The 15,026-nt window shown below is 37.2% G+C and overlaps 1 protein-coding gene across 2 annotated transcripts in view; it reads left to right on the top strand.

Moving 5' to 3' along the window:
- LOC308349321 (E3 ubiquitin-protein ligase RNF103) overlaps positions 1 to 15,026 on the top strand; it is a 110,188-nt gene that overhangs the window by 12,291 nt on the left and 82,871 nt on the right. Inside the window, exons 3-4 of one of the 2 annotated variants that reach the window (XM_080813948.1) lie at positions 27 to 142; positions 6,903 to 8,918. The exons of the other annotated variant lie outside the window; for it this stretch is intronic. Coding sequence (XP_080670074.1) covers positions 27 to 142; positions 6,903 to 8,478 — 1,692 coding nt within the window. The 3' untranslated portion in view covers positions 8,479 to 8,918. Of the gene's footprint in view, positions 1 to 26; positions 143 to 6,902; positions 8,919 to 15,026 lie in introns of those variants that run through there. 2 annotated transcript variants of the gene reach the window in all.

The following is a 15,026-nucleotide window of genomic DNA, read 5'->3' as shown; positions in this document are numbered from 1 at the left end:
TTCTGTTTTTCTTTCTGGGCAAACAGGTCATAGCAAATGACAGAAGTCCCTTGGTTGGTAAAATCCACTGGGAGAAAATGGTGAAAAAGGTGTCAAGATTTGGAATACGAACAGGCACTTTTAATTGTTCCAGTGACCCCAGGTGAGTTGATTAGGCATTTCTTAGAATTTGAGTTCTGACCAGAATTGTCTTAACTAATGAAGACAATGATATGAGAAGCCTATTTGAACTAAAAGCTAATTATAATGTTTAGCACACTGTTAGTTATACTGGTGCTTGATTAATAGTTCTTGATAAACTGGCAGCTATTTACTTTCTTTCTGAGATGACTTTCTCTATCACATTCTTCTATATTCTTTCTAGTGGGGGTGACTCAAGAGTATGTCTTCAGTCCTTTTAGTTTCACTCTTCTTCCCAAAAAGACCTCAGCACTTTTATAGCTTTGTACTGATTGAAATCTTTTGTCATAATTCTAACCTTTAGTTTGCGTGAGGATGCTCATTTCCATCTGCCCTACTCCTAGATGTGTCCTTTTCCCTAAACTGTCCAAATTCAGATTCATCCTTTTTTTTTTCATCAGGCATGTACCCTTTCTACCTTTCCTTTTTCTGTTCTTTACTGTTGTGTTTTGTTTTATTTTCCCATTTTCTCAGACAAGAATCCTTGCAGGAATTTCTCTTTTCTTTTGTCATCATCTACAGTATTTTATCTGTTGTGTTATTTCTTGTTCATTATTAAATTATTTCCTTGAAATGCTTTTTATTTTCGGGCGCCTGGTGGCTCAGTGGGTTAAAGCCTCTGCCTTCAGCTCAGGTCATGATCCCAGGGTCCTGGGATTAAGCCCTGCATGGGGCTCTCTGCTCAGCAGGGAGCCTGTTTCCTCCTCTCTCTCTCTGCCTGCTGCTCTACTTGTGATCTCTGTCTGTCAAATAAATAAATGAATGAAATCTTTAAAAAAAATAATTTTAAGAAATGCTTTTTATTTCAACTTCTAGTGCCATCAAGTTTTAACTTTTACATATATTTATTCATTTAATTACTCTTTCAGTAAATATTTAATAAAAAATTAGCATGTACAGCATGTTCTGTTTAGTGCTGAGGATGGGACATATGATGTGTATGTAGAAAACCCCACAACGTTAGGTAGTTTCTAATGTAAGTAATAGATCTGATTTATCTATGTCCCTTATATGTGGCCCCAGTGAGAAGCCCGTTAGCTGTAGAAAACCCTTCAATACTACTGTCTTATACTACTCAGATTTTCCTTTCTTCTTCAAATCCATGTTTGCTTCATTTTACCTCAAGATTGTTTTGCTTATTGGTATTATAGGGTGTGATCCACACCCTAAGGTGTAGAGTCCCCAAAGAACTGGAGATAAGAAAGAAAGTTCTTGTGTCTCCTAACTCAGTCTCCTCATCTACCTACAAAATTTGCATTCTCATCTTCACCACAGAATCTTGATCGTATCTAATGCCTTTTGTTGAAATGTCCAGAACAGCTCTAGTGTTAATGTTCTATGAAAAGGAAATTGTTGTTATTTTTGTCCATTATTTATCAAAGAAAATTGCATTTGGTCTGATCCCATCATTCCCAAGTAGTCTCTGAGTGAAAGCTCTTTCTCCCCCTTACTAGTGATTGCTATACCAGAACAAATGGAAGTACCAATATTTCGATTTTTTTCTCAGGTAATCCCAAAAGTCAGTATCACTATTGTTTTTTTAATATTTTATTTATTTATTTGACAGAGATCACAAGTAGGCAGAGAGGCAGGCAGAGAGAGAGGAGGAAGCAGGCTCCCCGCGGAGCAGAGAGCCTGATGTGGAGCTCGATCCCAGGACCCTGGGATCATGACCTGAGCTGAAGGCAGAGGCTTTAACCCACTGAGCCACCCAGGCGCTCCCAGTATCATTGTTTTTCAAAAAATATTCAGAATTGATTGTAAAAAATCCATGAGCTAATTAATACATTTCAACACTGTAACTTATAAATACATTAGGAAAAAATCAAGTAAAAAAAATTTACAAAATATAAAGGTTAAACACATATTATAGTCTAATATAAATTGTTACATAACATTAAGAATTCAAAAATAAATTAAGCACAACAAAATGATAATCTATTAATATGAAAAACTAAAGGAAATAGTAGTATTTGACTTTTTTTTTTTAAAGATTTTATTTATTTATTTGACAGAGAGAGATCACAGTAGACAGAGAGGCAGGGAGAAAGAGAGAGAGGGAAGCAGGCTCCCCGCGGAGCAGAGAGCCCAATGCGGGACTCAATCCCAGGACCCCGAGATCAGGACCCAAGCCGAAGGCAGTGGCTCAACCCACTGAGCCACCCAGGCACCCCAGTATTTGACTTTTTTTATGTAATCTTATAAAGCAGAATGCATCAGAAGTATCATAATTGAGTCTAGCAGATTTTAATGCAACTTTTTCTAGCTTTTCTTTGGAAAAACTCTGAGTCTGTACTAGCTAAAGAATGGTAAAGAGATAGTAAAAGCAACCTCCATATATTTTTCTCTAAATCCTTCATCTTCAAATAATCTCACCTCTTACTTATGATAGAACAGATCATTTTTTAGAAAATTTTGCTTTTTTTTGTTGATTACTACTATTTTTTGTCATTAAAAACACTTTTCGGGGCACCTGGGTGGCTCAGTCAGTTAAGCGTCTGACTTGTTATTTCCATTCAGGTCATGATCTCATGGGTCATGAGGTCAAGCCCCATGATGGGCTCTGTGCTCAATGCAGAGTCAGCTTGGCATTCTCTGCCTCTTCCTCTTCTCCTTCTCCTCCCTCTGCTCATGCACGTATGGTCTCTTTCTCAAGTAAATAAATAAATAAATAAAATCTTTTTAAAAAAGTACTTTTACTTAACCTTCTTCAGTTTCATCCAAAGGTGAAGATTTTAATGTATAGTTACTCATTAGTTTCTTTTTTTTTTAAGTGTTTTTTTGCTTTGTTTTGTTTTGACAGGGAGAGAGATCACAAGTATGCAGAGAGAGGGGAGAAGCAGGCTACCTGCTGAGCAGAGAGCCCGATGCAGGACTCGATCCCAGGACCCTGAGATCATGACCTGAACTGAAGGCAGAGGCTTTAACTCACTGAGTCACCCAGGCACCCCTACTCATCAGTTTCAATATTGTCATATTCATATTTCCTTTTATTGGGAAGGTCTTACAACCAGAGTAACAAATATTGTTGCCATAGAAGCTGTGCTTAGTCAGGATCATTTTTTTTCTCCTTTTGAGGATTTTGGAGATACAGAAGAATAAAATAGATATGGAAAAGTGTATTCAGAATGTCAGTGCAGGGGTGCCTGGGTGTCTCAGTCTGTTAAGTGTCCAACTATTGATCTCAGTTCAGGTCTTGATCTCAGGGTCGTGAGTTCAGGCCCTGCACTGGACTCCATGTTGGGTGCGGAGCCTACTTAAAAAAAAAAAAAAAGGAATGTATAACTGGGCAGGGAATAGTGTTTTTCAGCAAGTGTTTTAATCATATGTTGAATAATTGAGTCATCATCTTCATTTCAGATTTTTATAGACACCAAGCTCTCTGCTCCACTATTTGTATTGGTCTCTTTACTGGAGGTCCTTCTCTGGGGTGGTCTCAGGGCACCCTCTTCTGATGTGCTGGTCCCATTGTATAGCAGTACTTTCCTGACCTTGTTAGCTGCCCTAAGAATATTCAGGACCACCACCTTTGGGCAGCACCTGACTCAGTTGGGCAGCAGTTTCAATTTCTTTGTTCACATACTCAATTTACCTCTCATTCCCCAATCAAGCAATATAGCTTACAGGGCTAAAAAACCCTCTGTTACATCTATTCTCTTGTCTTTTCTTGAAGAAAGTAGAAAACAAGGTGGGATGTGTCTTTGAGGGGTTGGAGAGATGGGGGATAGTAAAGAGCAGATGGAGAACAGTGAAATTGCAAGAGCTGAAAGGCAAGTGGGTCAGGAGGGCTTATGGTGAGAGTGAAAGGGTAGAGGGCCGGTGGAATAAGCAGAGAAGGGAAAGTGAAGGGGAGATTGGAGAGCAGGCCTGGAAGGTCAGTGAGGCCAGTGACCTCATCTGAAGAAATCACATTGCATAAACAGAAATACTAAGGTTTCTTTTTAAGTACTGAATGTCACATAAGAAACTGGAGTAACAAACTAACTAACCAAGTTTTCTATCATTTTTAGTCTTCAAATTCTCTAAGAGATCTGAAAAGGCTTACTTAAAGAACGAGAGGTTATTTTTATGGTATTATCAATCAGGAAGGTTAAACCTTAAAGCCGTCACCCAACTGTGAACTGAAAAGAAAGCACATGATACATTTTTTTTTTTTTACATGAAGAAATGTATGCACTAAGACCTTCTTTGCCTATTTTATACAGTAAGGTTTCCTGTCAGAAAACTGGCACAATTTATGGCACAACTCAGAAGCCAATATTCTCTGAGGTAGTTATAGAAAGATTAAAAAGAATGACCATGAGTAGAAATGTGTCATCACGAGTGTCATATGAAATTTAAAAATTAAAGCTACTTAAACATATTTAAGATGTAAATAAGGCAATTATCTATTTGACTTATTGCTTTTGGGGGTGGAGGGTAAAAATGGAATTCATGTCAATGAATTATTACTTTGCATTATACAAATACAGTGTTAAGAGATACAGGATATTTTCTTTGTAGGAATTCATAATTCTAGAACCATTTCACTTAAAGCAATATTGATATTAGTGGAATCTGTACTGTTAAGGAAGTGAATCAACTCAACAAGAAGCTGAATCATGGTCTGTGATTCTGAGTCACCCAGGTAGTTTCTCAGAGTCATTACTAACCTTGTCTTTATGACATAACATACTCTCTTCATTTATCTGAAGTTATATCACAAAATTCCTGAGATACAACTAATTGTATTATCAATATAAAACCATATGACCTATGTTGAGACTTTCAGTCTGATCATATTAAATGTGTAGTGTGCTTATTTCAATAAAATATAATCCATGCTGGGGCACCTGGCTGGCTTAGTCAGAGGAGCATGTGACTCTTGATCTCAGGGTCCTGAGTTTGAACCCCATATTGGGTGTAGAGATTACTTAAAATAAATAAATAAAACTTAAAACACACATGATGAAGTATATACACACACACACACATATAATCCATGTTTACCAATTAAAGCATAACACTTAGGATTTTATGATTTTTTTTAAAGATTTTATTTATTTATTTGACAGAGAGATCACAAGCAGGCAGAGAGGCAGGCAGAGAGAGAGGGGGAAGCAGGCTCCCCACTGAGCAGAGAGCCCGATGTGGGGCTCGATCCCAGGACCCTGATATCATGACCTGAGCCGAAGGCAGAGGCTTAACCCACTGAGCCACCCAGGCGCCCCGATTTTATGATTTTTATATCAATATTTTGAATAGCAAAATAAGAGATTAAATATTCATTACAATCCATTTATAAATCTGTAACGAAAAAAATGTACCTGCATGGTAGATTTTCTTTTTTCAAACTTTATCGAGTTAAATTTACATATCATAAAACTTCACATGGTAGGTTTTTGGGAAAAAAAATACATTTTTTTAAAAAATGGGAAATGCTGCACCTTCAATTTCTCCACTGTCCCTACAACAACTGTTTTTTTGTTTGTTTGTTTTTTAATTTTTTTATTTTAATAAACATATAATGTATTTTTATCCCCAGGGGTACACAACAACTGTTTTTATTTTTCAGTATTTCCTTTCATTTCTCATCTAGTTTTTTAGGGGGAAGGTGATGTCACAAATTATATAGCAAGAACTTGTCCATTTCCAAAAGGATTGGAGTCATGACCACACTGGTTAAATCTAAACAAATGGGGGCGCCTGGGTGGCTCAGTCAGTTAAGCATCTGCCTTTAGCTCAGGGTATGATCCCGGGGTACTGGGATTGAACCCCGCATCAGGTTCCCTGCTCAGCGGAGAGCCTACTTTTTCCTCTGTCCCTCACCCCGCTCATGCTCTCTCTTGCTCTCACTCGCTCTCACTCTCTCTCTCAAGTAAAAAAAATCTTTAAAAAAAAAAAAAAAACATATGATTTTAGTTAAATTCTTCTATACTTATTCATCCTCTAACTGAATCTGCAATTTCATCTGCATTAAATACTCCTCTTCATGATCTTCATTAAAGGGATGAAAGAGTACAAAAAAGTATGGGATTTGCTCCTTCTTAGGTGAGCTTTTGTATGAATTGCTTTTTACCGTGCCCGTGTGTGTCAGGTATCGGGTGAGTGCTTGGGTTAAAAGTGTGTAGAGCATGGCTCCTACCCTCAGGGAGCTTGCATTCAAGTTGGGGACTTGGCATGTAGGATAATCTATTCTCTCTTCTTTGCCCATCTGAATCTAACCACCTTCAAGACCTCATTCAGTTCCCAAACCTTTCATGAAATCTTCACCAGCTCAAACTCTCAGTGATACTCCTTTTTTTGAACTTTTTTTTACCTTATTTAGTAATTGAATATATATGGTTTTATACTTCTGTTTTGTTTCCTTATTAGGATTTTAAATTCCTTGTGAACAAGAATTATTTTCCTATTTTTTTGATCTTATAAGCACGTAATGAAGCAGTAGGCACATAAAAGATGCTGAAGTACTTACTGATTTCCTTGACTAAAGACTTTTCTTAAAAAAAAAAAAACAGAAACAGAGATATGAAACAAAACTACAAAAAGAGAGATTGCTTTTGTTATATGAATGCCAGGTATTGGTACTGCTTTTGATTATTTGGAGGTTATTTGGTTTTGGGAGAGAGTATCTTTCAGTGCCAAAGAAGTTCATTAGGGGAAAACAAACTGTGCGACAGTGAAGATGAGCAAGCTAGCTCATCCATGAGCCTGCCTTTCACTTACAGTTTACTCTCTTACAGATACTGCAGGAGAAGAGGCTGGGTACGATCCACACTCATTATGTCTGTCCCACAAACAAGCACTTCTAAGGGGAAAGTCATGCTTAAAGAATATAGTGGACGCAAAATTGAAGTAGAGCACATTTTTAAGTGGATAACTGCTCATGCAGCTTCTCGGATCAAAACCATTTATAATGCTGAACATTTGAAAGAAGAATGGAATAAAAGTGATCAGTATTGGGTAAAAATATACCTATTTGCAAACCTTGACCAACCCCCAGCTTTCTTCTCTGCACTAAGTATAAAGTTTACTGGAAGAGTTGAGTTTATTTTTGTTAATATGGAAAATTGGGACAATAAGAGTTACATGACAGATATTGGTGTATATAACATGCCGTCATACATTCTTAGAACTCCTGAAGGAATTTACAGATACGGAAACCACACAGGTGAATTTATATCCCTTCAGGCCATGGATTCATTTTTGCGCTCATTGCAACCTGAAGTAAATGATCTGTTTGTTTTGAGCTTGGTTCTAGTTAATCTTATGGCTTGGATGGACTTATTTATCACACAAGGAGCAACCATAAAGCGATTTGTGGTTCTCATAAGCACTTTAGGGACATATAATTCTCTATTAATTATTTCCTGGCTACCTGTGTTGGGCTTTTTACAGCTCCCTTACTTAGATAGCTTTTATGAATATAGCTTGAAATTGTTGCGATATTCCAATACAACCACACTGGCTTCATGGGTGAGGGCAGACTGGATGTTCTATTCTTCACACCCAGCCCTGTTTCTCAGTACGTACCTTGGACATGGTTTACTAATCGATTACTTTGAGAAGAAGAGACGGCGCAACAACAACAATGATGAAGTCAATGCCAATAACTTAGAATGGTTATCAAGTCTGTGGGACTGGTACACCAGCTACCTCTTCCACCCGATTGCTTCTTTTCAGAACTTTCCTGTAGAATCTGATTGGGACGAAGACCCTGACTTATTCTTGGAGCGGTTAGCTTTCCCTGACCTTTGGCTTCACCCTCTGATACCAACTGATTACATAAAAAATTTGCCAATGTGGCGATTTAAATGTCTTGGAGTCCAGTCTGAAGAGGAAATGTCGGAGGGTTCTCAAGATATTGAAAATGACTCAGACAGCGAGAGCACAGACACTTTTAGCAGTGAAAAGGAAGTATTTGAAGATAAGCAAAGCATAGTTCACAATTCTCCAGGAAGAGCAAGTCACTGTGATGCTGAGGCTTGTTCATGTGCCAATAAATATTGTCAGACCAGCCCATATGAAAGGAAGGGGAGGTCATATGGATCGTATAATACTAATGAAGATATGGAACCTGATTGGTTAACTTGGCCTGCTGATATGCTGCACTGTACTGAATGTGTTGTTTGCCTAGAGAATTTTGAAGATGGATGTTTGCTAATGGGGTTGCCTTGTGGTCATGTGTTCCATCAGAATTGCATTGTGATGTGGTTGGCTGGAGGCCGACACTGTTGTCCTGTTTGCCGGTGGCCTTCTTATAAAAAAAAGCAGCCATATGCACAACACCAGCCCTTGTCAAATGATGTCCCATCTTAACTATGTGCAATTTGTCCTTTATAAGCTTTGAGTATCTTACAGCTTGCCTTTTTAATGTTAGTCACAATGTTTTTGTGGTTTGAAGTTTAGTTTAATGTTAGTGCAGTGACAGGAAATACACATTATGCTAATGTTGATGACAATTACTTGGTTGCCTTGTGTGTCAATTGAATGCATACTTAATTGTAAAAATTTTTATTTACAACATTGGAAATTCAGAAGTTAATGTTTTTTGTAAGCACAAAAGAAGTATGATAGAAATTTATCCTAGCAAGACTTTACAAGGTAGGATCAAATTCTAATGGAATTGAGGCAGTTTCTTATCCTAAATGTTTCCTCCCTTTTTACAATCTCTGTCCAGCACCTCTTGGTTAAATAATGTATGCTCTGAGACATGAAATTAAAACAGACCTATGAAATAAATTATTTTAAAACCAGAAGATTACAGCTTTTCCAATGTTAAATTGTTTTTGATGAGGTGGCTGAATGCTATAGGTGTTTTGCTAGTTTATTAATTTTACAGGTAAGTCAAACATGATCCTTGACTCATGAGGAAAAACAAAAAGATAAATTATGTTGCCGACACTAGCCAGAGGTGGCATTAATCAGCCTCTTAGCTTGGTTAGCTTTGATGGGGAAGAATTTCATGGTGGGCTCTTTTTTTTTTTTTTTTTAAGTATTAAGTCATTTATGAGTAGTATATTCATCTAAGTAAAATCAACTATAGTATATTAGCCACACATTGTACTTATGTTTTTCCTGACTTTGATTTTTAAAAATTACAAAACTACAGAAAAATTGGAAACCATACAATGAGCATCCATTTTTCTAATTCACAAAGTATATTTTGTTACCTTTGCTTTATCTTCTCTATGTGTATATTTATCTTTTTTTTCTTTCTTTTCTCTGAATGTTTTTTGTTTGTTTATTGCTGATCCCTTTGAAAATAAATGTTAGTCATCTTAGTACTGCTTTACCACTGAATATATCACCATGTGTCTCCTAAGAACAAGAATTTTTTACCTAACCACTGTACCATTGTCACACCCAAGAAGTTTATTAACATTGACTCAGTAATACTTAATATATAATCCCTACTTCCCACTTGCTCCCAAAATAGCCTTTATATCTTTATATGTTTTTGTTTTATTTTTGTTGTGAACCTCAGGCAAGGTTCATGAATTGGGTTTGGTCTTCTTCCTTTCATGTTCTCTCTAGAGCAGTTAGTTCCCTGCCCTTTTTTTTTTTTTTTTTAGTAGTCTTCCCTGATGAATTTTTGAAGAGTACAAGCTAGTTGGCTTATAAAATATTCTACATTCTGGATTTGTCTGTTTCCTCATGATTAGATTTAAATTAAACAATATTGCCTGGGTGATACGTACCTTCCATTTGTATGTCATCAGTAGACACTTTGTATTAGTTCGTCCCATTATTGGTGAAGCTAAATTTGGTTAAAGTAATATCTATCCATTGTAAGATACTTTTCACTTAAGCGGGAACCTGTGAGGCTATGTGAATATCCAATTTTTAAAAAAAAATTAGTTCCAGTGTAGTGAACATTTAGTGTTATGTTAGTAACCCAAAGTTTTTAACATCCACTGATGATTATTAGTCTAAATCAGGTATTAAATAGGAGTCGTACCATGGGGATTTTCTTTTCTTTTTTTTTTTAAGATTGGTTGATTTATTTTAGAGAGCAAGCGAGAGCGATGAGGTGGAATTAGGAGGGACAGAGGGAGAGAGAATCTCAAGCAGACTCCCCGCTAAGCATGGAATCTGACTCAGGGCTCAGTCCCACGACCTTGAGATCATGACCTGAGCTGAAATCCAGAGTCAGATACTCAACTGACTGAGCCAGCCAGGTACCCCATAACATGGGAATTTTCTTTTCTTTTTTTTTTTTTAAGATTTTATTTATTTATTTGACAGAGATCACAAGTAGGTGGAGAGGCAGACAGAGAGAGAGGAGGAAGCAGGTTCCCTGCTCAGCAGAGAGCCCAATGCGGAGCTCGATCCCAGGACCCTGAGATCATGACCTGAGCCGAAGGCAGAGGCTTAACCCACTGAGCCACCCAGGTGCCCCTGGGAGCTCTTTTTAAATAAAAATGCAAACATTGCTCCTTGTGCTTTTAATTTTCCTTTTGAAGAAAGGTAATCATGTTATTGTAAATGTTAGTGTTTCTTAGAGTTCTGCCATTGGTCCACTGTTCTTTCTTGTTTTCAGTGGATGTCCCCAGTCTACATGTCCAGACAAAGGCCCCCCCCAGACCTCCAGTTTTATATTCAGCCATCTGCTGAACAGCCTCTCCTGGGTGCTTTTCAGTACTTAGTAAAACAGCTTTTCATTGTCTCTCCTATCCCCGGTCCTCTTAGGGTCCTGATTTCAGTTAGTGGCTCATAGACCTATGATATTGTCCCATTATGAGATGTACACAAAAGCATAGACATTTTAAAAGACAATTAAAATTTCTTTAGCATCCTAGGGCACATCATACTTTGGAGACTACTATCCTAGAAGATAAACCAATCTCCTTAAAATCAGCTTTCAAGGCCCTTCATGATCTTCCTGCCTGACTTTTTAGAGACATCACCACACTCTGGACTGTTTATCTCTCCAGGCCCATGCTCTAGATTTTCTCAGCTTGCTGCTTTGTTCTTAACCTCTGCCTAATGTTCTCCACCCCTTCTCTGGTTTGTCTGGCTAGATCCCAGAATTTCTACACCCTCCTACCCATCTTCCTTCCCTCCAGGCTTATAAAGAGATAAAGATGTCTTTACAATGAAAGCTCAGCCAGCTGTCCTCTTACTCAAGTGATCAAACTTAGTATCACCAACAGTGGAGCAGATTGATATGTGCCCTTCTTCTAATCTCAGTGATACTTGCCCTTTCTTGATATGTGCCCTTACATCCCACTGATACCTTGCACACATCTGTCATACTTAACTGCATTGTGTTGAAACTATGCATGTGCCTCTTTTGGGTGAACTACTTTAAGGTAACACCTGTGCACTGTTCATCTAAATATCCACAGGGCAGGGCATAAAATAAACATACATTTAGAATGTTAGACATACAGTAAAAACAATACAATGAAGTTGAGGAGGAAATAATTGCCAGAAAATCAGATCTCCATGGAAGCTTAAGTCTTCCCTTAATTGTTAAGCATAGCAAATAGTGCTTTTTGTCAGATTTTCCTGGAGGCAGAGAATTGAAGGAAATAGTCAAGGTTGACTCTACACTTGAACTGTATTTAAAAAGAAAGTTTGAATTCATAGAGCTACCTATTGAGTTTAAAGAACTAAATTTTCCAAGTATGTGGGCTTTACAGTTAACTCTGGTTAACTGTATAGTAGGATACCTGATTGTGTTCTGTTCAAAAGTTTTTCTACAGTCTTCTCTCATGTTTTTGTGTAAGTCTGCTTTAAGGATAAGAGATCCTTGAGGGCAGGAGTAATGCTATAATCTACTATTAAAGCCTTAACATGTCAGACCCAGAATCGATATTCAGTAGGTAATTATTGGTTTGAATTTTAAAAATCTATTTTAATTTTGCCCTTTACCAAACTTTTTACCACCCATCTAGTGTAGGTAGAAAAGATAAATTATATTTTTATTAGTATTGACAAAGACATCAGTATTTATGGCCTGCTCCAAGACAAAAAAATCTTAATTTTTTTCTTTTTTTAAATTTGTGTAACCCCATACTTCTTTTCATCTCTAGAATATTTGGGAACCTGAAGATTACTTATGTGCTCTTTCTCCTTGCTCCCACATTTTCCCCCTTGGCCATTTTATTGTTACTTTGAAAACTATCCAGGGACAAAAGGTAACAGAGGTGAAGTGTTGGGTCCTTTTTGCTACTGGATTTGGTTAAAATTTAGAGAAGAGAGTGCCTGGGTGGCTCAGTTGTTAAGCGTCTGCCTTGGATTGGGTCATGATCCCAAGGTCCTGAGATTGAGTCCCACGTCAGGCTCCTTGCTCAGTGGGGAGCCTGCTTCTTCCTCTCCCACTCCCCCTGCTTGTGTTCCCTCTCTCGCTGTGTCTCTTTCTGTCAAATAAATAAATAAAATCTTTAAAAATAAAATTTAGAGAAGAAAGAATGGAAATTTCATTGTTAAAATGACATTTTGAATCATCTGTGTTTTAATCATTCTATTCTGGTTCTTGTTGCCAAAATTTAAGTATACCAATTAATGAGCAATTTAGACAATCTCTTTGCTTAATTTTTTGTGCCATCTTCTCAGCCAAAGTTTTTTTTTCAGCCAAAGTTTTTATTGACCTGTATATAATAGATCATTTTACTTAATAATATCCATGTGCAACAGGTAGACGAGAAGGAATCCCCGCTTAATAGGTGGTTGAAATTCAGAACAACCAAGATAGTTAAAGATGTGACTAGGACACAGCTTCCAAATCTGAATGTCTTCAGGGCCCAGTGAAACAGTTTGAGAAGGAGTGGTGGGGGCAACTGTGTGTGTGTGTGTGTGTGTGTGTGTGTTTAAAAGATGACATCAGCCAGTCAAAGCTGTGGTGGCTTCTTTAAAACCTCTGGATAAGATTCTATCTTGTTCAAGTCTCTTTCTACCATTGTTTCACTTAGAAATAAGTGCATCTGTGGAAAAGACAATAGGAACAGTCTTTTGTCAAATTTACATTATCCTTTATGCTGATGCTAAATTGCATACTTGTTACTGTCAAGTTCTCTTAGTTTATGTGACGATGGACTAAAAGGTGCTTTATATTATATGCTAAACAAATAGGGCTTGAATATTCTCATGTACAGTCTGTTTTAAAACACACTCTTAGAATTGACAATACCTAACTGAATTTATAACGTATTTATCTAATAACAAAAATAAGCTTAAAAGTAGAGAGGCACCCAAACAGATGTCAAAGGTCAGGTACTACCTGTTTTTTTGTTTTTTATTTTTCCAACTTTATTGAGATAAAACAGACATAAAACATTGTGTAAGTTTAAGGTGTACAACGTGTTGACTTGATAGATAAATATATTACAGTTTAATGGGCATGGTATCATTAGCTAACGCCTCCATCACATCACGTAATTATTTAAGATCCATTTAAATAATTAACATTTAAGATCCACTCTCTTAGCAACTTCCAAGTGAATAAATACAATATTTTAAACTATAATCACAATGCTGTGCGTTAGAGCCCCAAAACTTAACACATCTACTAACTGGAAGTGTGTACTCTGGGGTGGTTTTTTGTTTGTTTGTTTGTTTTTGTTTTTAAGATTTTATTTACTTATTTGACAGAGAGAGAGAGAAAGAGAGAGAACACAAGCAAGGGGAGTGGCAGGCAAAGGGAGAAGCAGACTCCCTGTGGAGCAAGGAGCCTGATGTGGGGCTTGATTGTAGGACCCAGGGATCATGACCTGAGCCAAAGTCAGATGCTTAAGCAACTGAGCCACCCAGGTGCCCCAGTCTGTACTCTTTGACAAGCATCTCCCCATTTCCCCCACCCTCCAGTCCCTGATAACCACCGTTCTACTTTCTGTTTCTTTGAGTTTGGCCTTTTTGTTCTTTTTTGTTTTTTTCCCCCCTTTTTTGTAGATGCCACATGTAAGTGATATTGTATAGTTTTTGTCTTTGTCTGACTTATTTCATTTAGCATAATGCCCTCAAGAACCATCCATGTTGTCACTAATGGCAAGATTTCCTTGTTTCTTGTAGCTGAATAATATTCCATTATATATATCTGGTATAATACAATGTAGGGGTACAAATACGGTAATATATATACCATATTTTTAGCCATATACCCATTGATGGACACTTAGTGTTTTCTTATAAGCATCTACTGAATGAATGAAGAGTCACACAGATGCTTACTCAGAATTTATTCTTACTTTACTCAGAACTTGAATGAGTTTGGTGATTTAGCTTCCCAATCTATAGAACAGAAGCTACACAGGTAGAGATTTTGGAAGGCAGCTATGCTCACCAGTGTACCCCCAAAGCTGACAGAGATTTTGAAGTAGGAGGTGGAGCCTACCAGAGGCAGGGCAGGCAAAGAAGTCATAGTTAAAATAGTTTGATAGTTAGAGGTTAAAGGTATTAAGAAAAAAAAACCCAAAAACAAAACAGTAGTTTGTGGCCAGTAAGTACTGTGTCAGTTTCCTGAATTTCACTATCTCACTGACAATGATTCTGTGTTTGTCCAGAAAAACATTTTACCAGTACCATTTGCAGAAGAAGTCAGGAAAATTCATTTTATTATATTCAAAATAGTTTTAAAACTATTGAATTTTAAAATGCTTTGAAACTTTAAAACGTTTCAACAAAGTGGAGTTTCTGTTTCCTGGAAAACCCATTTAGGGAGATGGGTGGGACAGTCTCACCAATTATCCGTAACATGCCCCCAGTTGTAGAGTAGACAGATGATGTTCATGTATATTATTTATCTAGTCACTGTCACTACTGCTGGTAAAATTCTATGAGCTCTTCTAATTTGGGAATGTACTTTGAGACCATCATCTATTTGTTGATGAAGCGGGGTCTGGTGACATATTTCCACATGGGTA

Source organism: Martes martes (assembly GCF_963455335.1).
Source record: "Martes martes genome assembly, chromosome: 9".
NCBI lineage: Eukaryota > Metazoa > Chordata > Mammalia > Carnivora > Mustelidae > Martes > Martes martes.
Note: the sequence above shows the minus strand (reverse complement) of the source record. Positions and strands in the feature narration are given on the sequence as shown.